Source organism: Martes martes, assembly GCF_963455335.1.
Source record: "Martes martes genome assembly, chromosome: 8".
NCBI lineage: Eukaryota > Metazoa > Chordata > Mammalia > Carnivora > Mustelidae > Martes > Martes martes.
The window spans coordinates 55,192,923-55,218,781 of record NC_137895.1 but is presented as its reverse complement, the minus strand read 5'-3'; the positions used below and the strand labels follow the sequence as shown (position 1 = coordinate 55,218,781).

The 25,859-nt window shown below is 36.1% G+C and overlaps 1 protein-coding gene across 2 annotated transcripts in view; it reads left to right on the top strand.

The window, feature by feature from the left end:
• Positions 1 to 25,859, top strand: part of LRP6 (LDL receptor related protein 6) — a 164,984-nt gene that overhangs the window by 97,363 nt on the left and 41,762 nt on the right. For both annotated transcript variants that reach the window (XM_080811028.1, XM_080811029.1), the window contains 6 exons: positions 10,335 to 10,551; positions 11,122 to 11,411; positions 12,679 to 12,905; positions 15,283 to 15,467; positions 16,324 to 16,650; positions 24,057 to 24,259. In XM_080811028.1, the coding sequence (XP_080667154.1) occupies positions 10,335 to 10,551; positions 11,122 to 11,411; positions 12,679 to 12,905; positions 15,283 to 15,467; positions 16,324 to 16,650; positions 24,057 to 24,259 (1,449 nt within the window). The remainder of the gene's footprint in view (positions 1 to 10,334; positions 10,552 to 11,121; positions 11,412 to 12,678; positions 12,906 to 15,282; positions 15,468 to 16,323; positions 16,651 to 24,056; positions 24,260 to 25,859) is intronic.

Genomic DNA, 25,859 nt, shown 5'->3' with positions numbered 1-25,859 from the left:
ATTACAAGGCAGGCCCTATGATTTTTTTTTGTTGAACTCATAGATTTCCCAAACTGTTCATTCATTGTACTATAATTTTTTGTTGTTGTTAGATTTGATCTGAAATAACAAAATCTTGGAGAAGGATTAGAATTCCTTTGGTTATAGTTAGATTTTTGTAGACTGTTATTTGTTTAGTATTTCATTTATAATTAGGAGCTTCTGAAATTTTCCAGGCTTCTGGAGTTTCTAAGTAGGAATGAAATTAGAGGCTTTATGCAATTAATATCACCCCTATTCAGAGATTTTTGGTTTTGTTGTTCATTTATTTTTTATTTTGGGTTGACTAATGACTTGCCTTTTATATTTGGTTGCAATTTATCATATTGCTTTTATATTTTAGCTACAGTGTTATTCTTAAAATATGAAAAAAAACCCTCCTATGCCATAATAGATTCCATTAGTTTCAAGATAGTAAGTAAACAGTGTTCATGGGTTTTCAGAATTGTTTTTGCATTAAAAAACTGTTTTTAGTTCTCATAAAATTAACTATGGTTTCTAGATATAATGCTCACAGAAACAGTAGTTCTTTCTGCCCTAGGTTTCTCTTCCTAAAATTCAGCATTCTTTGGCGCTTTTTGTTTAATTTGCTTCTTTTATTTGCCTGAGGTCATAAACTTCCTGTTTTAGGGAAAAAAAGAACGGAATTCCAATTTCATGATTCCTAATACAGTACTTTTTGTGTTGTGTTCCGTTGCCTCTTTTTTAGACTATTCATTTTGAGATAATTTCAGACTCAGTATTTGCAATACTAGATCTCTCACCCAGTTTCATTCTACATACTTACAGAACAATTATCAACACTAGGAATTTAACATTGATACGATTTCCATTATTCCTATTATATTTATTGATTGGAATTTTCCTGTAAGGAAGAGCTATTCCCTCTCTATTCAGATTTTCATATGTATATTAATATGGAACCATGGATATTTATTCTTTAAAATTGTAGAATATTATAAGGTTCTATTCCATTATTATTGTATTGTTGCAAATATGGTCCCAGAATTGGAATTAGTAGCCCCTTCGACTTGATACCTGTGACCTTTTCACGAGCCTCCATCTCCTTTTTTTAATTGTGGTTAAAAAAAAAAAAATCACATGAAATCTACCATAACCACCTTTAGGCAGAGAGTAGAGTAGTGCTAATTATATGCATGTTGTTGTGCAACACAATCTCTAGAATTTTTCATCTTGCAAAACTGAAATTCTGTCAAACAACTTCCTTTTTCACCCTGCCCCAGCAACTGTCATGTTTTAATCTAAGAGTTTGACTTATTTAGATACCTAAAGTGGGATCATATAGTATTATCTTTTTGTTTGCTGGCTTATTTTACTTAGCGTAACATCCTCATCGTTCCTCCATTTTGTAGTATATAACAGGATTCTCTTCTTAAAGGCCAAATAATATTTTATTTTATGTATGCACCATTTTTCTGTATCTGTTCATCCATCAGTGGATATTTAGGATGGTTCCTCCTTTTGGGTGTTACATATAGTGCTTCAGTGAACATGGATGTGCAAATAAGTATCTCTTTGAGATCCTGTTTTCAGTTCTTTTAGATATATACCCAGAAGTGGGATTGTGATCATGTGGTGATTCTGTTTTTAGTTTTTCAAGGAACCTCCCTTATTTTAAAGCACTTTCTGGAACAATAATATATTCAACTTTATCTTACATTTCTCTTGCCTGAGCCCTGGAATCAACTATTACTCTAAGGAGGCATAGTTCTATTTAATGAAGAATAGTATTTTTTTTTTTAAGATTTTATTTATTCCTTTGAGAGAGAGAGAGAGCACAAGCGGGAGGGGGGTAGGCAGAGGGAAAGGGAGAAGCAGGCTCCCTGCGCAGCAGGGAGGCTCAGTCCCATGGGGCTCAATCTCAGGACCCTGGGATCGTGACCTGAGCCGAAGGCAGACTCTCAACCATCTGAGCCACCGAGACAACCCTGAAGAATAGTATTTAAAAACCAATATCTGGGGGGTGACTGGCTGGCTCATTTGGAAGAGCATGCAGCTCTTGATCTCAGGATCATGAGTTTGAGCCTCACATTGGGTGGAGAGATTACTTTAAAAAATTTTTTTTTAAAAATAAAAATATATGAACATAAGGCACACTCACTGGTACTGGAGTACTTTGCCTTTGAGTAATAAGCTGTTGATTATTTTTTCTACTCAGACTCCAAATTGAATTTATTTTAGTTGTGCTTGAAGAGAATGAAAGGAAAGGGAGCAGTTTTCCCTGGTTAACATGCTTATGTTTTCCCGCATTAGAGTTTTTTTTTTTAAGACCTTAGGACAGTGGGACCCTCAAAAATGTCTCATGAAGTAGTTGAGTATAATTGACCAAGGTGGTGTTGTATTCATCATAATGATGCCTTGAACTGAAGATCTCTTCTTAATTTTCTGGTTTTCCTGGGTAATTTTGGTTTTAGAAAGCTTTGGTCACAGTAGCAATTCTTAGCTCTATCTGTAAAAGAGCATAATAACTGCAGTTGTTTAATGCTCTAAGCATGACTCCTTGAAAAAATAAAACTACTCAATGCAATTATGGTATTTTCTCTTTTCACATTAAAAATCATTTGTATTTACTAAGACATAGTAAGTCTTGAACTAGGTTAAAAGGCTTTAAAGGACTGTGATTGCCCTTATGCTCTCTTACATAGGTGCATGGCATCTCTTTACTTCCCCTGCTAGTTCCAAAGCATTTCTCTTTACTTGTTACCCCAGTGAGCTCCTGAATGATTGAACTGTTCTTTCCATGCGTATATATTCCATTTTTAAAAAATAGCATTTCTGTGAAATTATATTTTATACCCTATTGTTATCAGTTAGCCTCCAGTGAGATCTAGTGTCTCTTTATATGTAAATATTAATTCACTACTTGCTTTGGATATTGGCTGGAACATTAGAAGAGGAATGGTTCATTGTGAGCATAATTTAGGTTTTTCCTTTAGGATGTCATAGTATTCGCACTGTAGCTCATTTTATGATAGGTGCCTGGTTGTCCTGTTGTCATCTATTTCTTGAACATGTCTAGTCAAGTGAAGTTGCATAGCAACAACTTTGGTAGTAGACTGGCTGCATTCCAATATTTCATGGGTAATCCTGTCTTGACATTTAATAAGCTGATGAAACTGCTCAAAAAACCAGATGTGATATCTATAGAAGGTTTTCTGTTACCTCCTTTCTGTGGAGATATTCTGGTTAACCCACATCTGTTTCCTGTTAGTCTATATTCTCAGTGTGGTTTGTAATATTTGGGAATGCCTCAGAATAGTTTAATCCCTACCACAATGTGGTTGAAGCAGTTAAAACCACTGGAGACTCTGGTTCAGATTTGGAGGTAGATTTCAGAAGTGACAGAAGCCCAATGTCAGTTTAACTAATTAAACCACTCTGAGGTAATACAGCAAAGCACACCCTCAGAAGCTGCCAGAAGATTTAATTAGTGTTGGCTCGACTTTTAAAGCATAAGGGTAATCTTTTGGAATCACTTAAAATGGTTCATTTGTTCTGGGTTCAGAATGTACAAGCAAGCTTTAACCAGGATTTGTGTTGTTATTTTAGACATGAGGGGCTTAAAACCATATTTACAAACCTAATAACCTGTCCAAAATGGTTACTTGTTAGGTATGAGAAATGTAATAGTGCTTTTCTTTGAGATAAAGCAACGTGTTGTTTTTCATTGTGTTGCTTCTGCCCAGTAGAGATTGTGTGGCTGGTAAAAGAGAAATGTTTAGGGGAAAAGCCATTTTCTAATAGAAGTGTCACATCTGCAGAAGTAATGGGAGGAAACAAGAGTTCAGAAAGTCATCATTGGACTCTGTGTAAAGGGAAATATATGGTCTTTAGATGTAAAGTCTCACAATCAGGTTTTTTAAGTTGTTGATCCCTTAATCTCTTCAGAGGATTCTTATAATTGCTTTCCACATCATAACAAAAATGATAACAGCATTTGTTAATGACAGCTATTATTATTATTATTATTATTCAGGAGCCCTTGGACTTAGACCTAATCTTTCCTCCCTTCTTTTTTTTTTTTTATATTATGAAAAATTTCAGACATGTGGTAAAGCAGAGTAAAGATTCTCACGAACTGTCAGCTTTAACCATTATTAGTAGTACCTGGTCAATCTAGAATACTCTCTTAGTGGGTGAGTCAAGGAGATGGCAAATATGGATTATCTTTATTAATATAACTGTGGTTGTAATATTTAAATGTTGGGATAGTTTAAAAGAAATGAAAGAATCAAGCCTTTGTCCTTATTCTTACAGGTCTCAGCTAGTGTTGAAATTTAAACTTTCAAATGTGATAAAAGCTGAAAAAAAGTATTTTATTAATTTTTTCCCATCAGAAATAATTAAGAAAAAATAATTTTAATCTGTATTAGAATTAAATATAGCATAGCTGAAGAGGGAGGAAAGACCAAATGGAAGACCCTTAATTGTGGCTTTACTGAGCCTGAAGGGTATATGGAAGCCTCGTCACAGGCAGGTGTGAGAGAGGACAGAGATATCCTCTTGAGATCTCTTATGGAGATCTAAAAAAGGAGTACATTAATTTTGTTGTAGGCTCTAGTCACCACCATGAAATTCTAATCCTGCACAGTCCATTTTGGTAGCCAGTGGCCACATACATCTGTGGAGTACTCAGAAAGTGGCTACTCTAACTAAAGCAGCTTGAAGTGCAAAATACATATATGAAGAAGGCCTTGTATGAGAAAAACATAAAAGTCTCAATAAATTTTTAAGTATTGATTACATGTTGAAATAAAAATATTTTGGATATGTTGGATTAGATAAAAAACAGTATGTACAGTAAAAAAATTAATTTTACCTGTTCCTTTTTACTTTTTAAAATCTGGCTACTAGAAAATTTAAAATTAGACACATGACTCACATTTGCGGCTTTAATTTCTCTTGGGCGGCACTGTTCTAGACTTGACCCTGCTGTAAAAGCTGTGACAGCCAACAGGAAGATAGGAAATTAAGGCAAACTGTGCTGCTTATAAAATTACATTAAAAAATCTTTAGCTCATCTTAATTATATTGTTTAATTGGAAGTAGATGTGATAGATATAGCTTTAATGTGCACCTTATTTATTCCCTCCCACCATGCCCCTCCCTTATGGCAGTGGGGGTGGGGGGAAACTTCTGGTTTTTGCTTTTAAAGTGAAAGAAGAATGATTAGTTAAAAGGGACTAATGCTGTAGTAGGTAAAGCTACAAAATCCTTAGTAGTGGCTTTTAGGGAACTGTATTTGAGTTCCTGGCCACTGTGCTAATCCGAAGATCTTTGTAAGACCTTTATTACCATTTATTGTTCAACAGATGTTGCTAAAAACTTTTTATTTTTAATATGTCCTTTGCTCTTCTTCCTGAGACTCTGGCTTGCACTTAGAGCAGCATTAGCCCTGATCCAAACACCAGTTCTGACAAGGGCCTAGACCAAAGCATTTCTGCTCTCAAAACTAAGTTATTTCTGCTAATTTATTTGGTGGAAAACCTGACCTGAAGCACCGTAAGGCTATCTGGAGTCTTCATTTTTCCAATTTTGTGGGAATATGTATATGTTTTGCTGCACAAAATATTCACGTTTGGCAACAAAGTGCTACCCTGGACCCAGGCAGAGGTGAAGTGCTATGTGCATTGTGTTCACCTTTGTAAATACCACAAAAAACCTGAATTTGGAAATATGGCTAGCTTTAAGATTTTCAGATAAGAGATTTTGGACCTCCATTACCATCCCACAGTAAATGAAAATATTTTATTAACCATAATTATGTACTGAAGATGTTTATTTTTAGCACAATCGGAACACAGTGACAGAGGTAAATGAGGTCTTCCTGAAATAGAATTTTCTCCTATCACCCTCCTTTAAGTGCTCTCAGAAGTATCATGTTTTCTCTAGTTCTGATCCTGGAATTTCATACCTGCCATAGGATGGTATCTGCCTCATGTTGTCTCCTTTGAGTCCTTTTATGTTCTTTCTGCCTCAATGCATTTCTTTCAAAGTCAGTCACACAAGGCATCTTTGACTGTGTCTTAACATGTGTTATTTCTTTTATGTTCTGGAAAATCCTTTTCTCTTTCTCTTTGTCAAAATTCTTCTAATTCTTCAAGATGGATTTTAGCTCCTACTATTTTGTACACTTTTTCCTGATAAGCTACAGGCCAGAGAGGGGTATATGTGTATGATTTTAATGTAAATATAGTTTATCTCCTCAACTAAATTGTAATCCCTTTGCTAGAAGAGGCCCTCTTAATTAACTTTTGAGCATTCAGCATGATATCTTTCATGGTGATTCACATTCATTAGATATGTTTGTCAGTGTTTGATATTGGGCTGGGGGAGTGGAGTGAGGATCTGGTAGAGCAGCAAAAGTATATGTGATCTAATTACCAAATTGTTTGCTCCTTTTGGCTTAATGTTTTAGTTAACGTAGGTCTAAGTAGATAAGTGAACAATACAGTTGGGGGCTGGAAATGGGAATAAGGCTGCATGCCTATAGTTCTCCACTGGTTTCCAGGACATAGAAAGGGTCTGTATTGTTTTCATTCTTCAGTTTAACAGTGTGTGTTTGTTTTGGTCTTTTATTTCCACATATTCTTTTATATTACTGTATCTGCTTTTATTTTGAAGTACTGTATTTTAATAAATTCATTACAGCTATTTAAACGTAGCTATATTTACCTCAAGGGACTAAAGCATTTTATTAAAATAATCTTAAAGGGGAAGAACCTAACATTTGCTGAGCATCTACATGTCCAGTACTATGCTGTGTATTTAATATTATTTTCTTTAATCATAAATAATTCAGTGATTTAAGTTCTTTTCCTGTTTTACTTTTGAGGAATTGCCTAAGGGTACCTAGTGAATGATAGAGCTTATATTTGAAATCTCAGTCTATCTAGTTGTGCCAAAACATTGTTTGCTAATGATTAGAGATTTGTAGAGAGCAGGAGCATAGAGAGTAACTGCTAAATAGAAGGTGCTTAATTGTGTAAACTAAAAGGAACTTTGGGAATTGTGCTTTTGTTATTTTTCTCACTGTGAGTTTTGGTTTCATTCTTTACCCATTATCCGGATCATACTAAAGCTGCCATCTTTTAAGTTGTTCATTTATCAAAATGAACAAATAGAAACGTTGCAGGCTGAAACAACTGAAAGGAGAAAGAGTTGGTGACCCTATAATGTTTTTGGAGGAAAAGTTTAAATTCTGTCTTTAAAAGAGGTTCAGTATTAGGCATTTAGTGTAGCCTTTAGATCAGCAAGAAAATTTTAAAAGGAAGGCTGGTATTTGGGCATAGTACAGCAAAATTAGTATTAATTTGTTAAATGTAAGATAATGTAGAATAATTGTTTAAGATAATACTGAAACTAGGAATAAAGTCAAGTCAGACATGTTTTAATATATCATAAGCTTGTAAGAAATTAGTATTTTAGAGTGTTACAATGCATGATATTTAGTACTATGTGTTAGACACTCTCTGATGGGATGATGAACTCTGCCTAACAGAGAACAGAAGTTCCCTGTTAAGTATATGACATTTTAGATGAGGTAGACGTACATCTTCCAGGAGATGCAGTTGAAAATAACTGCAGTAGAAACTGATGAGAACTTAGATTAGAACTTTACATATTTCTTATTTTTTTTTTAACATAAGATAATAGTAGAAGCTATAAGATTTGATAGGCTTTGAAAGATGATTTGCAAAGAAGAACTCAGGAAGCCTTGGAAAGTATCCAACCAGGTTTGAAAAAGGAAGGGGAACTAGTAAAACGAAGAGATAAAAAGCCATCCTGGCTATACAAAAAGAGATAAGGTCACATGGTGCCGTGAAAATCTGATGTATAGTTTCAGTAGGGGGTTAAGAGTATCAAATGTTTAAAAAAAAAAAAAAGGCAAAAGAGCACAAGAACTGAGAAAAGCAAGGAAGGAGTAATTGACCATTTTCAGTAGATTTATTTCATCTGAGTCATAGATTCGAAGTCAGTTGTAGATTTAAGGGAATGAGTGGTAAGAGGTGGAGGCAGCTGTTACAGATCACATTCAAAGAATATGGCAGTAAAAACACAATCATTCAACTTTTAAACCGTGTCTATCTAAGTTGGGGGAAATTGTGTTGTGATAAAGGCAGAAAAAAAGGATCCTCTGGAGAGAGAGATATTGAAGATCCTGGGAAGGAAGGAAATAATACTGAGAGGAAGTTCTTATAAAGGACTTAGAGGAAGATGCTGGAGGTCAAGAAATAATCTCTGTATTAGGATGTGGATAAAAATACAGAGTTAAAAAAAAATAAACTTTCCCTACCTAAAATAAAGGCATTTCTATTGTATGTCTAATAAAGGAAAGATTTTCACTCTAATCATAGTTTCCAGACAGTAATACGGTGTGGCCAGAAATTCATTCTTGGAGCTCTGCTTTTAGGAGGGATCAGGAATGTATTCATTCTCCAAAAATAAAGAGTAGTATGGATTTAAAATTTTTACATGGATTTATAATTTGGGCAAGAATACCTTTCATTCATTCAAATGGCTAAGCTGTAGGATCTAAGGATAAGAATTTACATAAATTTTCATTTTCAGGAAGGTTTCCTGAGTGTCTTAGGAAGTTATCTCCTTTTAAAAATTATTTAACAAATATTTATTGAGTTCTTTGCCAGACTAATAGTAGAAGTGGTGGACACATAAATGGATGAATTAGTTTCCTGCTATTTTAGAAGTTACATTTTAGTTAGATATGTAAACAAATTATTGACCCTTTTTCTTTGCTTAGTCCTTTCTGCTTTTAAATACCAAAGTAATTTTAAGATATAACATAGACATAAAGTATGTCCACGAATGATCTGTTGCAAGAAAATATGAATGTAAAAAATCTAAACTCATGTCTCAAAGAGAAATTATTAATTTTAAACAGTATTTAATGTAGGAATTGGATTAGTGTTTATTAATTCTTTTAAACTATGTTTTTTCTTATAAAAAACATTCTGTTTAAATATAGATTTATACAGCTGGCTTAATAGAAGTCCTGTTGTATTTGATAAGAATAGATAAACAGTCAGTTAATATAATCTCTTCTATCAGGTATAACTGAAATATTTATTTATACATACAGTGAAAATACAAGGATATAGCACAATTTTGATCACTCAATTTTTAAGTACTTTGTTTCCAAGGTTGGGCTCTTCTTGGAAGGTCACCAAGAATTTTAAAATTTTAAAGAGGAGAGATAAAGATAACATCTGGTTGTCATTCCATTTAGGCAGTCACAGTATTGACTTACAGGGACTATTTCCTACTGATTTTATGGAAAAAAAATTCATACTTGCATAAAAGATTGTGATACTATTTTTGGGGGGAGGGGCAGAAATTTCTTGCATGTACTTGTTTTTAGTACCAGAATAACATTTCTGAAAGCTAGTTTGCCTGGCACACAGGCAACTTTAATGGTAGAAGTGGTCTCAGCTGGGGACTTGCAAGTTGATGCTTTAGAAGACTTGCTCCATCCTTTAGAACAGAAGATTAGTAAATGGTGCTGGGATGTCAGGGACAGAAAAGATACCTTTGCCACTTCTAGGGAAATTGCTGACCTTTATAATGAGAGTGTCAGAATGAATTTAGTAATGTTGCTACCTAGGGTGGTTGGAAAGAGTAGGTACATACTAGTTACAAATTCCGGGTACATTACAATTATAATCTTAGGAGACTGAGAGATGTATTGAGAGCCCTTTGTGGACTTTCAAAAAAACTTTAAACAAAAAACAGTGAACAAAAACAGCAGTATAGTAAGCGGAAGGAGTCCTAAAAAAGACACTATGTTTCCAAGCTGTGTGATCTTATATGAATTTCAGTTTCCTGCAGAGTAAAAAGACAAAATTCTCAGGAAAAATAAAATGTTATAGAACAAAATATGTAATAAAGTAATGTATACAGAGGTACATTATAAAAACAAATGTACAAGCAAATTTAACGTAATTGTATTTTATTTTTAATTTTTACATAGTCACTTAATGGAAGAGATACATACTAAGCTAATATTGTCAGAATTTTTAGAAGGAAGGGTAATAAGAGACTGGAGAAATAGAGGTAAAATATGAGCTTACACTGAGTATTTGAAATCATTCTTATTAAATTAGCATGTTGTCCTTTTGTGAAAGAAAGCATTGTAATAGGAATAACCAAGATGACACTTTTCAGTGTTGATACAGCAAGCAGTTGGATTTATTTTTGTATACATTTGAAGAATAAGTACACATCTTTAGTTCTTGTCTTTAAACTTAAATTTGAAGGTTATGAATACTGATGGCACTGGGAGAAGAGTACTAGTAGAAGACAAAATTCCTCACATATTTGGGTTTACCTTGTTGGGTGACTATGTTTACTGGACTGACTGGCAGAGGCGTAGCATCGAAAGAGTACACAAACGAAGTGCAGAGAGGGAAATCATCATAGACCAGCTTCCTGACCTCATGGGCCTAAAGGCCACAAATGTTCATCGAATCATTGGTAAGTAATTCCAAAATTCTCTCAGAGATGGAAACCAGGAATGAGAAAAATGTAGAGATATTGGCTTATAAAGCAGCAGTGTAAATTGTTGATGTTTTATGGAATATAGAAATCATCTGTTCTTTTTTAAGCAGGAATAGGCCTTTTAAATGTAGACTTAGTACTCAAAATGTAGTACATAAGCCCATTTCTGACTTGGGCCAGTGCACCAGTCCTTAGGCAATGTGGTGGGACCCTGCTCCCAGGAGGTCACCATATTGATGCTAACTTTGTGTGGACAGCTGACTAGCATAGTGCATGCACTACAGCCCAGAACTCCTGGACTCAAGTGTTCCTCCTCCCTCGGCCTCCTTAGTAGGTGGGACTACAGGCCTGCACCACTGCACTGGCTTTTTATTCCCTGTTAATCTTCATAGTGTTTATTTATGAGATTAGAATTGAAAGTATATTTGGGAGCAGATATAAATCATATGTCTTTGTGATCCACATGCCTAGTCATTTTCAAGTGAAATTATGTTGTGTCAATGTATTTGTCCTTCTGTGCCCCTTTATAATTAATACATCTTTTAGGTTCCAACCCCTGTGCTGAGGAAAATGGGGGATGTAGCCATCTTTGCCTCTATAGGCCTCAGGGCCTCCGCTGTGCCTGCCCCATTGGCTTTGAACTCATCAGTGACATGAAGACCTGCATCGTCCCAGAGGCTTTCCTTTTGTTTTCACGGAGAGCAGATATCAGGCGAATTTCTTTGGAAACTAACAATAATAATGTGGCCATTCCTCTTACTGGTGTCAAAGAAGCTTCTGCTTTGGATTTTGATGTAACAGACAACCGCATTTACTGGACAGATATATCACTCAAGGTTAGTCAAAAGAATTGGAATGTTAAAACTGAAGACAAGGGAAGGAGAGCTTTAAAATGTCTGAGTCTTCATGCTATGATCATTCTCTCTCATTGCTTAGTAGGCAGAATGCAACCAAAGCCCTTAACTTTTTAAAAGAAGTCAAGGCCAAGGTCCATTCAGTTTTAATTAAGTGCTTTTTTAAAAATACAAGATACTTTGCTTGACTTCCTCTGCTTTGTTCCATTTGAGGATACTGAGTGACATTTTCTACAGGTAAAGAGAAAGCAGTTATATAAATGGCTTATAGAAGCTTGACTCTTAATTTATTTTAAATAAAATTTGGTAGTCTGTCTCAGGTAGAAAACTCCAATTATGAGTTAGAGTATATATATATTTACCTTTATTTTCTTTTTCCTGAAATAAATATTGAAAAGCATACTTAGTAAGAAGGAGGAGCTCCTGACCAGAAAATCTGGAGAATAGTTTTTGCTGCTTCTAGATAGTACTGGGCTTATTTCAGATAACTTATATAAAATTTGTCTAATATGCAAAAATCATGGGGTATTGGAGCCAGAGTTGAAATCTAATGGCATTCAGTAAAATCTATTAATTGAGTGAATGAATGAAGTAAATAAATACATTTGGCTTGTATTGTATGGCCTTCTAAGTTTCTTCATCTTGAAAATAGAGATAATGCCTATCTCGCAGGGCCATTTTGAGGGTTAAATGAGAAAATATGTGTATACAAAGTACTTAAGGTAGTGCTTGCCGAGAAGTAGCAGCTATTATTAATAACTTGAATTATGCTTTTGAATTTTGGGGGATTCAGAATTACTAATGTGATAATGGTTATATACATCTTATAATATATAAGATTGTTGAGATCTTTTCAGATTGACACAATGACATGGCATACTCTCAAGAACCTTCAGGAGGCTGACAACCAGTTATGAGTCTACAACATTCTAGTCATATCTTTTCACTTGATTACTAATAGATTTTAAAAGCAAAGTCATTCTGCTGCCTTACTAGAATAAATTTTTGGTCCTTAAGAATTATAAAAATTTCTCCCTGTCTTGATAGTAAAACTTGAGGTCACAGTTGCATTTGTTAGGGGTTGACATCAGGCTTTTTCTGTTCTTGTAAAATATGTGAATTATATTAAGAAACTATGCCTCTGGCTCTTCTGGATCCTTCCACCCAACAAAAATCAAAACAAACATTCTTTCTGGATAGTGTTTTGTACTTAAGCCATGTGACTTTGTTGTTAATCTTATTTTTGCAGACCATCAGCAGAGCCTTTATGAATGGCAGTGCACTGGAACACGTGGTAGAATTCGGCTTAGATTATCCAGAAGGCATGGCAGTAGACTGGCTTGGGAAGAACTTGTACTGGGCAGACACAGGAACAAATCGAATTGAAGTGTCAAAGTTGGATGGGCAGCACCGACAGGTTTTGGTGTGGAAAGACTTAGATAGCCCCAGAGCTCTTGCATTGGACCCTGCTGAAGGGTAAACAGCTTTTATGTATGCATTCTTTGCAACTATGTTGCACATAGCCCAACTATGGATTGTATTTTTGAAGTCTTAAGTAATGCTGATTAGGAATCTAATAACTAAACCACAGGTCGGCTTTATTTTAAAACCCTTTAGTTGAGGGGTGCCTGGGTGGCTGAGTCAGGTAACATCCAACTCTTGATTTTGGCTCAGGTTGTAATCTCAGGGTCTTTAGATCGAGCCCCAGTTTGGGCTCTGCGTTCAGAATGGAGTCTGTTTGAGATTCACTCTCTCCCTCTCCCACTGCTTGTACTTGTACTTGCTTTCTCTCTCTCTCAAATAAATAAAATCTTTAAGATCCATTAGCTGAGATTTCACTGATTTAGATCAAATTACTCACTAGATTTTGCACTTGTCATTATTAACATTAGGTAGAGAAAGATTAGTGAAATGGATTAGTATTTAAATATTACCAGTCATACTTACATGCTAATAAACAGCCTTTTTGAAGGTATCAACTTTGCATTCGCTTACCCCCTCTCTCAAGTTAAACCAGATTCCAAAACCCACTGAAATAATGCCATATACTAAGAAATAGTTGCATTTTAAAAACCTCCATTTTAGAATAGTCATTAATTCAAAATGGTCAATTAGTTTGATCATTGTTATAAGCTTAGAGAACTTTGATATTAAATAGCAAACTTTTCAATTAATAGTAAGTTTTTTATTTACAATATGATATATTTTTCAAGGATAGGTGATCCTCTTACATGATTTAGCAAGTTTAAAAAAGCCAACAGGTAAGAAATCTGGAATTTGAAGAATAATTCCACATTTATGTATTTATTTTAAAGATTTTATTTATTTGTCCGAGAGAGCGAGAAAGTGCGTGCATGCGAGCGCACACAAACAGGGGGAGCGGCAGGCAGGGAGAGCGGCAGACTCCCTGCTGAGCAAGGAGCCTGATGTAGGGCTCCATCCCAGGACCCTGGGATCATGACCTGAGCTGAAGGCAGACGTTTAACTGACTGGGCCACCCAGGCATCCCAGTAATTCCACTTTTAAAAGCAGAAGTTAACAATGTGAACATACAAGCGTAGTTTCCTTGAAATAACATTAATCGCATTATTAACTCATTACCATCTAGTTAGAAGGCCATAGCAAAGTAGTTCTGTGTGCTGACATGTTGTGATTGGATTATGGGGATCTTTACTCTAAGCATTAGTTACCAGACAGACAGATTTAATAGCTGGGACTAAGGGCTCTAGTTTATGTGGCTGCTGGCAACCATGACATTTCTCTCACCGTTGTTTCTCCTTCCTTCTTGTGTGCATGTGCCTGTCAGCTGACAAGTGCAAATACAAACAAAGCCGAGGACTAACTTTAATTTTCAGAAAGGCATGTTCATGTTTTGCTATCAAGTCAGCCATCAGCTGACAGGCTGAGGAGTGAATGTCTGTCTTCAGGTATTTGCTGAGAGTTGGCATGTGGAGTGGTTTCCTAGTCCCAGTATTCAGAATGTCTCAGAACTAGCACCTTACTAGTTTACTTGAAAAAGCATTTAGCTAAGGATTAGATTCTAGTTCTCGGTCTGCCATGTGACTGAGTTGAAGAAATTAGATCATTCACATTTCTTTTATTGCTTTAGCCTCTTTACATCTGTAAAAAGCCTATACTGTGGGGGCTGTCGTAAGGTCAATGTGAAAAACTTGACAAAATAAAATAAAAGCAAGAGAATGTTCTAAAATTTCACAGGGATTATAGTAGTAGTGTCACTGCCCAGCTGACGCAATAGAGGGTCACTCATTGCTCTTACATCTGTAGTATGTTCCTTTGCACTGCATGACCAAATACATTTCGAACTTTGCTTTTTAACTTCATTTAAAGGCTATTAATTTTTACCTCTGATGTACTACTGCAACTTGTTTTGGGGGAGAGTTGATTATGTAAGTTGAAAAATAAGTCTAAAAATTTAAAACTCAAATTACTTCTGTTCAGAAATATATAAAAAGAGATAAAAATATTTTATTTAGAAGTGAATCAGATTCTGAGACCAGAGCTTTAATTTTTTGGTATCTTCTTGAGTATTAGTTTTATAAATGCAAAACCTGCAGTAAGGAAATCATTGGTTTATTTCCAGTTTCTGGGTTTTGGATGGAACAAATTCATTGGAAAGACTAAAAGAAAGCTGACTCACTTCCTTTTTAGGATATGAGAAAAAATATTTAGTTGAGGGTGCCAAAATAATTGAAAAAATTGTAACCATGATTTTGTTTTATCAAATTCTTTGATTGAATGCATATTTTTCTTATTTAGTTACTGTGTGCAAATATGGCCCTTTCTCCCAAATAACCAAAAGTGAAATGTTAAATATCTGTTGTTTTGGATTTAGATTTATGTATTGGACTGAATGGGGTGGAAAACCTAAGATAGACCGAGCTGCCATGGATGGAAGTGAACGTACTACATTAGTTCCAAATGTGGGCAGGGCAAATGGCCTAACTATTGATTATGCTAAAAGGAGGCTTTATTGGACAGACTTGGACACCAACTTAATAGAATCTTCAAATATGCTTGGTAAGCTTTACTTCTTTTTATTCAGACAAATAGTATGTTATTCTTCCTATGCAGAAATCTGTGGCTGCTTTTTGCCATTGGTTAGGTACTATTAATAGAAATTCATATGAATGTCTAGATTCTTCCTCTCTCTGGCATTGTATCCTATTTATTATTATTAATAGTGGGCCAGGTACTTGGGTTCACATCTCTTTATTTTGTGGAAATTTCATTATTGTTGGGCTTGTAATGGAATTTATAACTCCCTAGATATTCCTGAAGTGACTTTTTGTACTAGTAAAATACAGTATATTCATTTCCATCTTTTTATTGAAGGAAGAAGAAAAGTTCAACTTATAGACCCCTATGGAGAGAGAATAAGACTGCAGTCAAAACAGACCATTTGTAGGAGTTTAAACAAACTCACTGATTTATAGCAAGAATATAAGTTTGAGACATGGGGTCAGACTGCAGATGGATTGATTTCAGTGGCCTGGTCTGGTTTTAAATAAATTGAGATAAATAAAATTCTATTTTAAATTGCTTACAAATGTTGGGGCGCCTGAGTGGCTCAGTGGGTTAAAGCCTCTGCCTTTGGCTTAGGTCGTGATCCCAGGATCCTGGGATCGAGCCCCGCATTGGGCTCTCTGCTCACAGCAGGGAGCTTGCTTCCCTTCCTCTCTCTCTTCCTGCCTCTCTGCCTACTTGTGATCTCTGTCAAATAAATAAAATCTAAAAAAAAAAAATTAAAAGAAATAAATTGCTTACAAATGTAGTATTTTATATGTTACAGTCTTTTTTTTTTTGACCAACAAGACTTACACTCTCACGTTTCATACCTCTGCTTCTCCCCTGTCTGCTGCCTTTCTGAAAATAGGACTCAACCGTGAAGTTATAGCAGATGACTTGCCTCATCCTTTTGGCTTAACTCAGTACCAAGATTACATCTACTGGACGGACTGGAGCCGACGCAGCATTGAACGTGCCAACAAAACCAGTGGCCAAAACCGCACCATCATTCAGGGCCATTTGGATTATGTGATGGACATCCTCGTCTTTCACTCCTCTCGGCAGGCAGGGTGGAACGAGTGTGCTTCCAGCAATGGGCACTGCTCCCACCTCTGCTTGGCTGTGCCCGTTGGAGGTTTTGTTTGTGGATGTCCTGCCCACTACTCTCTTAACGCTGACAATAGGACTTGTAGTGGTAAGCTGTGTTTCCCCGTAAAGCAAACTAGAATTCAAGGAGAAAGCAGGATTTTGAAAGCACTGTGTAGTTCATGTTCTTTCTAGAGTAAAAAGTTGTTGAAGTCCAGAGTTGATTGTTTAACAAAAGAGAAAGACTAAAGATGGAAAAATGCAAGTTTTTGTAACTTACTATTTGAGGATATCTAGTTGCTGTTATGGAAAAATTGATATAGAAAAATTGAGTCTTTACTTTTGGGCATTAAATATTTAGTGCACAATTGCATCGCTTCGTTGAGAAAGTCACACATGCATTACTGTACATAATTTATATTCATTCATTTTTATAAAGGAAGAGCAGTAAAAACAGTACAACAAGGAGAATCTTCAAAATATAACCTCCTTGTCCTTTGAAGTTCATAGAGTAGACTAAAGGTAAAAAATTTAAGTGTGTAAGAGTCCAAGTGGAAAATGCATATGAGTAAATTTAGCCTGGTATGAAACAGATGTAAATATATGGGGAATTAGCACATGTTCTGAATGTCGTGGGTGTTCAATTCCAGTTAATGACCAGATGACCAGATCTCCTCATCCAGTCATGAATCCAGACTTTTTTTTTGGCTGCAATATCTTCTGATATATAAACATTAGCAATACATATTACATATTACATATTAAACACACATAATCACACACACACTTTGCTAATAACAGCAAAACACAGTGTGTAATAAACATTTTTGGCTTAGGGAAACTTGGTATATGTGAATGCCCATGTCTTGATGGATAGACAAGAACTAATGGGTAGATATGATAAAGAAATAGAGAATTCAATCAGAAAGAGTAAATTCATGGTGGAGAATTGTAGGAAATGGTTCACTAGGGTAAGTGGTAACAGAACTGCTATAGGATATTAGATTAACTATTAATTATTCAATTAGTAATACATAACAATATATAATAAATATGTGATACAGAAAACATTACATATAACTAATATAAAGTAAAAATATATATCATAAATGTATAAACATATTTAACATTTATATATTACATAATTATAGTAGATAAAGTAACAATAGCATGATATAAAACAACTATTAACTACTCAATTAACTATTGAAATTATTTTGTGCCTGGAAGTATAAGAAGTCACATAGGAAAGGATTTAGTGTGTTCTGACACAAGGCTTCGGTTGTGAAAAAGGAAGACTATAAATTTATAGTTCAATGATTTGGAGTCTTTGCCACATATTAGTTTTGGGTTCTACTAAAGCAAGTCACACAAATTTTTTTTATGTGTGCAGTGTTAGGGCTGGGCAGAGAGAAGCAGACTCCCGGCTGAGCAGGAGCCTGAGGCAGGGCTCCATCCCAGGACCCTGAGCTGAAGGCAGATACTTAACCAACTGAGTCACCCAAGTGCCCCAAGCCACGAATTTCTTAAGCCTTAAATATCCCATTTGTAAATGGGAATAATAATAACTACTGTGTAAGGTTGCTGTGAAAATTAAGATACAACATGATTTAATTGTATTTGAAGAGAAAAGGCATGGTAGCTGGGAAGTGAACTAGACTGGTGTGGTAATCAGGTAGATTTGCTTGGTATGGTAACGGTGGTGATGGAGAGAAGCTGCAGATTAAAGGTCTGTTTTGAAGCTAGAGCGAACAGAACTTGTTAATGGGTTGGATGTGAGGAAGAAGAGGATGGAGGGAGCAAGGATGACTTAGATTTTTGGTTTGAGTAGTTAAGTCGATAGGAGATGAGAAAACTAGAGAGGAAGACTCATTAAAAAGTTCAATTTTTGGCATGTTTGTATTGATTTTCCTATGGGACATTGAAATAGATACATTAAATATGTAGTTGGATAGAAGAGGGGAGACATGAGGTTGGAGATAATAGATTTTGGAATTGCTAGCATGTATTTAAAATGGGTAAGATTACTTAGGGGAGAAGGTTTAGAGCTGGGGTCCGCAAACTTGCTGTAAAGGGCCAGAGAGTAAATATTTAGGCTTTGTGAATCATACAGTTTGTCACATCTGTTCAACTCTGTCCACTGTAGCATGAAAGCAGCCATTATCAAGATATTTCTAAATTATGTTTGAATTCTGATAAGGTTTATTCCAAAACAGGCAGCAGGCCAAGATATAGCTATGAGCCATAGTTTGCCAACTCCGGGTGTAGAGACAGGAAAGGATCTGGTAACCTAAGGAACTTTGAGGAGAGAAAGCACAGCCAAAGAGGTAGAAGGAAGAGCAGGCACCAGAAATAGGATTACTCCCCAAAAGAACTGTGTTGAGTGCTGCTGAGAGGTTTAGTTAGGTGAATCCTAATCTACTGGATTTTTGAATAAGGTGGTTACTAGTAACTCTAAAGAGAGTAATTGCAGGGAAATAGTGGTGAAAGATTAGAGTTGGTCAAAATGTGAAAGGAGAAAGGGAAAGGTAAGTATTATCTTTTTCAAAAAGTTTGACTTTGAATGGAAGGAGAAAATAGAGGTAATGACTGATGGAGGATGGAGACAAGGGGAATATGCAAAGACTTTTTGAGATCATTATTTTAGCTGCTTATATCTGTGGATAATAGTTGGTGAGTGAAGGCCAAGAGAAATCAGTGCTGGGAGTCCCTTATATCCGTCTCTCTTTGTTTACCTTTTGGTGATAGATCTTTAGTGTTTCAAGAGGCTCTCTGTTGTGTGCTCTTTCTATAATGAGTACTATTTAAAGTTTGTGTAGAGATATGTTAGATTCCAAGGCAGATTATGAGAGAATTTTAACGCAAAGTGCTTGCCATCAGAAAGTTTTCCAGCATTGTGTGTGATTTATTCCTTGACCTGTGTTTCTTTCTTTCTTTCTTTTTTAAGATTTTGTTTATTTATTTGAGAAAGTGAGAAAACAAACAGTGGGGAGGAGCAGAGGGAAAAGAAGACCTGCTGAGCAAGGAACCCGATGCAGGGTTCGATCCCAGGATCCTGGGATCATGACCTGAGCCGAAGGCAGACGCTTAACCAACTGAGCCACCCATGCACCCCTGACCTGTGTTTCAAAAGTGAAATCAGATTGTGTTGTTTCTCTGCTCAAAGCCTTGCAGTGGCTCCCCATTTCACACGAAGTAAAAACCTACTTCTTATAATGGCCTACAGGTTCCTCCATGTTCCATACCCTACACTTTGCATCCCTCCCCTTTTGCTTCTCTAACCTCAGCTTCTATTCTTTTCTCCCTTGTTCTCTTCATGACAACCACAGTAGCCTTATTGTTACTTTCAGATATGCCAGTTACTTCTGCCTTAGGACTGTTGTACTGCTTCTTGCCTTTTGAAATGTTTTTCCTGCAAATATTTTCATGGCTATACTTCACCTCCAAGTCTTTGCTTAATTGTGACCTACACAGTGAGACCTGGTCTACCTTATTTAAACCAAATCATCCTTTCATCCTTTCTAGCATTGCCAGTGTTCTTTACCTGTACTTTTTCTTTTTTCTGTAACACTTACCACTCTTTTATATCCTATACAATTTATATCCTCTAATATTTATATACTGTAACTTCTTTATTATGTTAATTGCTTTTGTCTATCTGCTGGAATATAAACTCCCTGAAGCAGCATTTTTTGTTTTGTTTTGTGTTTTCACTGATATATCTTAGGTGCTTACAACAGTGCTTGGTAAATAGTAATGATTCAAGAAATCATTGTTAAATAAAAGGATGAAGAAGCAGTACAGGACTTGGAAAAATACATGTGCTCTTCCATTCAACAGCTATGTCACCTTGGGGAAAAGCTTAACATTTCTGAGTTTGCTTACCAGAAAATGGAGGTGATAATTTTGGGGATTAACATCTAGAATGATGAGTGATATGTTGGAGGTCCTAAATAAATGTTTGTTTCTTTTCCTTCCCAATTCTCTAGAACAATTTTATTCCTTTACCTTCAGAATTATGGCTACAGGGCTTTCCATAGTTATTGTCATCTAATGTATATTTCTTTATGTGTTTATTCCTTTATTCTTTCAATGAATATTTATTGAATGTCTGCTAAGTACTGGGCATCATTTGAGCCAGTGGAAAAAGTAGCAGTGGATGAAATAGACATCAGTCTCTGCCCTCATGGAGCTTCTATTTTAGTGGAACAGATATTGAACCAAATAAGTAAAACTATATCACGGGTTAGGAGATAAATGTTATGGAGAAATATTAAGAGCAAGAGAGGGTGAGGAGGATTGCAACATTAAATATGATGATCAGAGAAATCCTTACTGATAAAGTGACATTATGTCAAGAACTGAGAGAGGTAAGGAAATGAGCTAGGTGGATATCTGGGAGAAGACCTATTAAGTAAAGGGGATAGTAAATGTGAAGGCCTAAGGAGGGAGAATGGCATATCAGAGGAACATCTAGGAGGCTAGTGAGTAAAGAGATTAAGTCACAGAGGAAACAGGAAGCCAAATTGTGGAATCCCTTGTTCATTACCAAGGTGGCAGATCTCTATGGCACCTTTGTACAAATTAGGGAAAGGTGTTTCCTTTGGGCAGAAAGGTGCATGGCTTGGTTAATGACATGTGGACTCGATGTTGGTCCATACTCAGTGCCCTTGGCATAGTGCACAAATGGCCCATCAGATGCAATGGACTTGGCCTTGTAGTTTATGAAGGTCTTACACAAGAGTGTCGCCTCCCTTTAAGCTGCAGGTGAACAATTGTACCTTCAGAAGAGAGCTGAAAACCTCCCTCCTATGTAACACCTCATCTTCCAACTTGTGTAGCTCTCTTCATTGTGGGAATCCAAGACTCAGCCTGCATGACAATTTTGAAAGTACCATTTTGCAGAAGTTAATTGGGTTAGAGGTTACATAAATTAAGACGGATTTAGGTTTATAAAATTGCATATTCTTTTTTACTTTAAGCACTGAATGACTGAATCAAGTCTTCATTGAAATAAGTCAGAACATTAGCTTCCTCTTAGAAATACTGAGCCAACTAATTGTAGTTGTTAATGCCATCCACAGACTTCTTGGAACAAGCATTTAGGGGACCTGGGTGGCTCAATCTGTTAACCATCTGCCCTTGGCTCAGGTCATGATCCCAGCATCCTGGGATTAAGCCCTGCATCGGGCCACACACTCAGCGAGGAGCCTGCTTTTCCCTCTCCATCTGCCTGCTGCTCCCCCTACTTATGCACGCTCTCTCTCTGTCAAATAAATAAAATATTAAAAAACAAAAAAACCGGCGCACCTGGGTGGCTCAATGGGTTAAAGTCTCTGCCTTCTGCTCAGGTCATGATCCCAGGGTCCTGGGATCGAGCCCCACATCGGGTTCTCTGCTCAGCAGGAAGCCTGCTTCCTCCTCTCTCTCTGCCTGTCTCTCTGCCTACTTGTGATCTCTGTCTGTCAAATAAATAAAATCTTAAAAAAAAAAAACAAAAACAAACAAACAAAAACCCAAGCATTTATTTGGAGCCATATTTGGCTTTATCTTATTCTACATTTCTAGAACACCAAACTTTGGAATCTAATTGAAGGTTAAAACTTGACTCAAACCCCCAAAAAACCAAAAACCCAGTAAAACAGTAGGAGCCAAATATATATTTGATTAATTGTTTTCCAGGCAGGAGAAGTTGGTAACTAAAACTCTGGAGTCTAAGCTTCATTGTATGTCTTAGTGTAAGTGGTGATTATTCTGTTAGAAACTTACTGTTTAGAGCCCCTCCCCTTTTTTTCTTGATTTACAAGAAAGTAATACTGCCAAAAAAATAATTCTTTAAAAAAAAAAAAGATAGCTACTCTGTTGTGACATGTATTCTTACTACTTAAGGCATGGGTTCTACTAAAACTGCTAAAGGTTGTTAAAAAGTCAATATGTGATGGAGTCAACTACAGATAATGAAGGGTTCCACTGGAATCATTGGAATACTTTCTGATCTTCCAAGCTGGGTATGGGCCTTTAGCCAGTGAAGTACTTATAAAAAGCAGGATTTCTATGTTATGAATGTAATATTGTGTGTCAATGATGTCAATGATGCTTCACTTAAAAAAAAAAAAAAGAATTTCAGTGTTGTGAATACCAAGTTTCTTTATGAATACCAATGAGTTTCTTTGGGATTGAAGCCAACGTACATTTGGGTATAAATGTAAAGTAAACCAGGGAACGACACATAATGGAGTTGTGAAGAATGGGGCTTAGGAAGAAATAAAGCAAGGAGTTCTGGATTGGCCATTTATGTTTGTATCCGTGAGAAGGACAAAATTCTACTGGATTCAGGTGATGACTGGATACCAAGAGAATAGAGTATAATTATGGAATTTTTATATATGTTTTAATGAAGATGTTCAAAATGCTAGTAGACTTTGAAGTTGTAGGTAGCACTGTCAAGTGCTGTTGTTTTCTAGGTATTTGCCTGCATTAAAGATAATTACATAGTAATCAGTGGCTTACTCCCCAGGAAAGGGAAATTTAGTCTGTGTTGCATTTCCCCATTTCATAAGTTTAGTATATCATCTTAGCGTCAGAGCAGAATATTTTTTAGTGAAAATATAAATACAAGGTTTTTTTTAATGAGGATCAGAGCTAGTGAGTATAACGCATTTGTTTTTACTAGTTCTGTGTGTGTCTGTGTGTATGTGTGAGAGAAAACGAGAAGGAAGGAAGGAAAGGGGAGGAGAGAGATTTTTACTGGCTCTCTCTCCTTACAGTTATCATATATACACAATGCAAAATAAAACCTGTATCTGCAGTCCATGAGGGTTTGTTTAATTTCTGTTAATATCAACTTTATTACTGCTACTGCTCGATAATGAGCAATAGTTATTTTACTCTACATTTATATAATTTTTCATTGAGGTATAATTGACATAATGCATTACAATTTTTAAAGTATCTTTATATATGTTGTAAAATTCTTAGAGCAACTTAATGAGCAGGATGAGATCATTATAACCTTATTTTAGAGTTGAACAAACTTTGACCTAAAGAAGTTCAGTGACTTACTTATGATCAAGTGACTAGATAGTAAGACAGCTGAGACTGAAACCAGTCGTGAAGCTTTTGCTTTGACCTATGGAAGCTATGGTTCCTGCCACACAGAAGAATAGGTTACGGAAGAGTAGGATTATTCATTTGGTAGACAAGGAGAATTTTGATATCATTATCAAATGCTTCTTGAAATTGAGTCTCCTTTTATACCACTGTGGACAAGATGGAACAAAATAGGCTAGCGGCTTGTCACTGAGTAAATTCATAACTGGTTTGGTAGCATAGTGCTGATTAGTGTCACCTTGAGGAGAGTTTCTGGGAACATTCCAAAGGGTTTTGTTCTCAGCCTTACTTCCTCAGCATCTGTGTTTGTTTTGTATGAAATACAGGCAACAAGTTGATCAAACACTTGGGTGATACAAGACTTAGAGTAATTATGTTTCAAATTTTCTCTTGTCGTTCTTTAAGCTCCAACTACTTTCCTACTCTTCAGTCAAAAGAGTGCTATCAACCGCATGGTGATTGATGAGCAGCAGAGCCCTGACATCATCCTTCCTATCCATAGCCTTCGCAATGTCCGGGCCATAGACTATGACCCACTGGACAAGCAACTCTATTGGATTGACTCACGACAAAACATGATCCGAAAAGCACAAGAAGATGGCAGCCAGGTAATTCAGGGCTCAGTTCAAAATCTGTTTCTTTTTCCTGGTAGTTGGAGTAACCAACCATCCTGTTTTACTTAATTCTTGAGAGAGAAAGAGAATATGTGTGTGTGTGTGTGTGTGTGTGTGTGTGTGTGTGTGTGTGTCTGTCTGTCTGTCTGTGAGAGAGAGAGGGGGAAATTCTGGACCTAGCAGCTTTTTTTCCTCCTAATGATCTTTGAATAAACAATTGATGATTCCATTGGATTAAAAATTGTACAAGGAGGGTGCCTGGGTGGCTCAGTAGGCTAGTCGACTTCCTCCGGCTCAGGTCATGATCCCGGAGTCCCGTGATTGAGTCCCACATTGGGCTCCCAACTCTGCGGGGAGTCTGCTTCTCCCTCTGACCTTCTCCCCCGACCTTCTCCCCTCTCATGCTCTTTCTCACTCTCTCCCCCTCTCTCAAATAAATAAATAAATGAATAAAAATTATACAAGGAAAATTTATGCTCATATGTTGGGAATGACTTTGTCGCTGCCACTCATACCTGTTTTTGTAGTTTTTTCCATTATGGTTCCATTTACATGGAATGTTAGAAGCTTTTAAATCAAATAGACCTTGATTTTGATCTTAGCTCTGTCACTCACTAGGATTCTTATGAACTTCTTTTTTTAAGATTTATTTATTTATTTGAGAGACAGAATCCTCAAGCAGACTCCCTGCTGAGTATGGAACTGGCCATGGGGCTTGATCCCAGGACCCTTGGATCATGACCTGAACTGAAAGCAAGAGTAGGCTGCTTAACCGACTGAGCTACCCAGGAACCCCTTTTATGAACTTTTTAGATGAAAACTATGCAAAGCTCATAGCCCACTATCTGTTACATGGTAGGTAGGGACTCAGTAAATAACAGTTCTATTATTATTAACTATTTTTAAAAGGTTCAGAGGATAGGAAACTTATCAGTAAAATTAAAAACATCTAGGATATGTTATCACTAACCTAATGATATGGAGGGGCTATTATTTGGGACTATGGGATGGGAATGAAAATACTATTAACAAATCTTGTCTATGCTTACACACCAGTCACAGTTTGCATGCTGTTATCCATACTACATGACTTTCTGTGGCTAAGCAGTTTTAAACTGGGATTACCATAAATAATTATTTGTCTTCCTTATAGCAGTGATGTTGGATTTTGAGTGTATCAAACTTTGGGGAAATTGGATTACTAATTTTTGATATGTCTTACTATTTCAGAAAAAAATAGTAAGAAGATAATGTATTTAGGGGCTGTTGAGGGGTCGTTGAGGGGGTACAGTTATAGGGGTATATTATAGTTGCACCTTATACTGTATAGGCCAGGGTTAACATGCTGATAAGTAGTAGATAGAAATTATATTATAGCTGTTATTATACAGCCGAGGACAGAAGATAAGGAATATGTTACCTCAGAGTTGCCAAGTGAAGGAAATATCATTTATTTGGGTAGAACAGATGAACTGAACCTCTCTAACTACTTTGTTAAAAAAATTTTTTTTCGGTGGTTTGAGGATTGGAGAAAGACATGACTGGTAGGTGTGTGGTTTGTAGCCCTAATTGCTATTGTCTCTATAAGCAATTT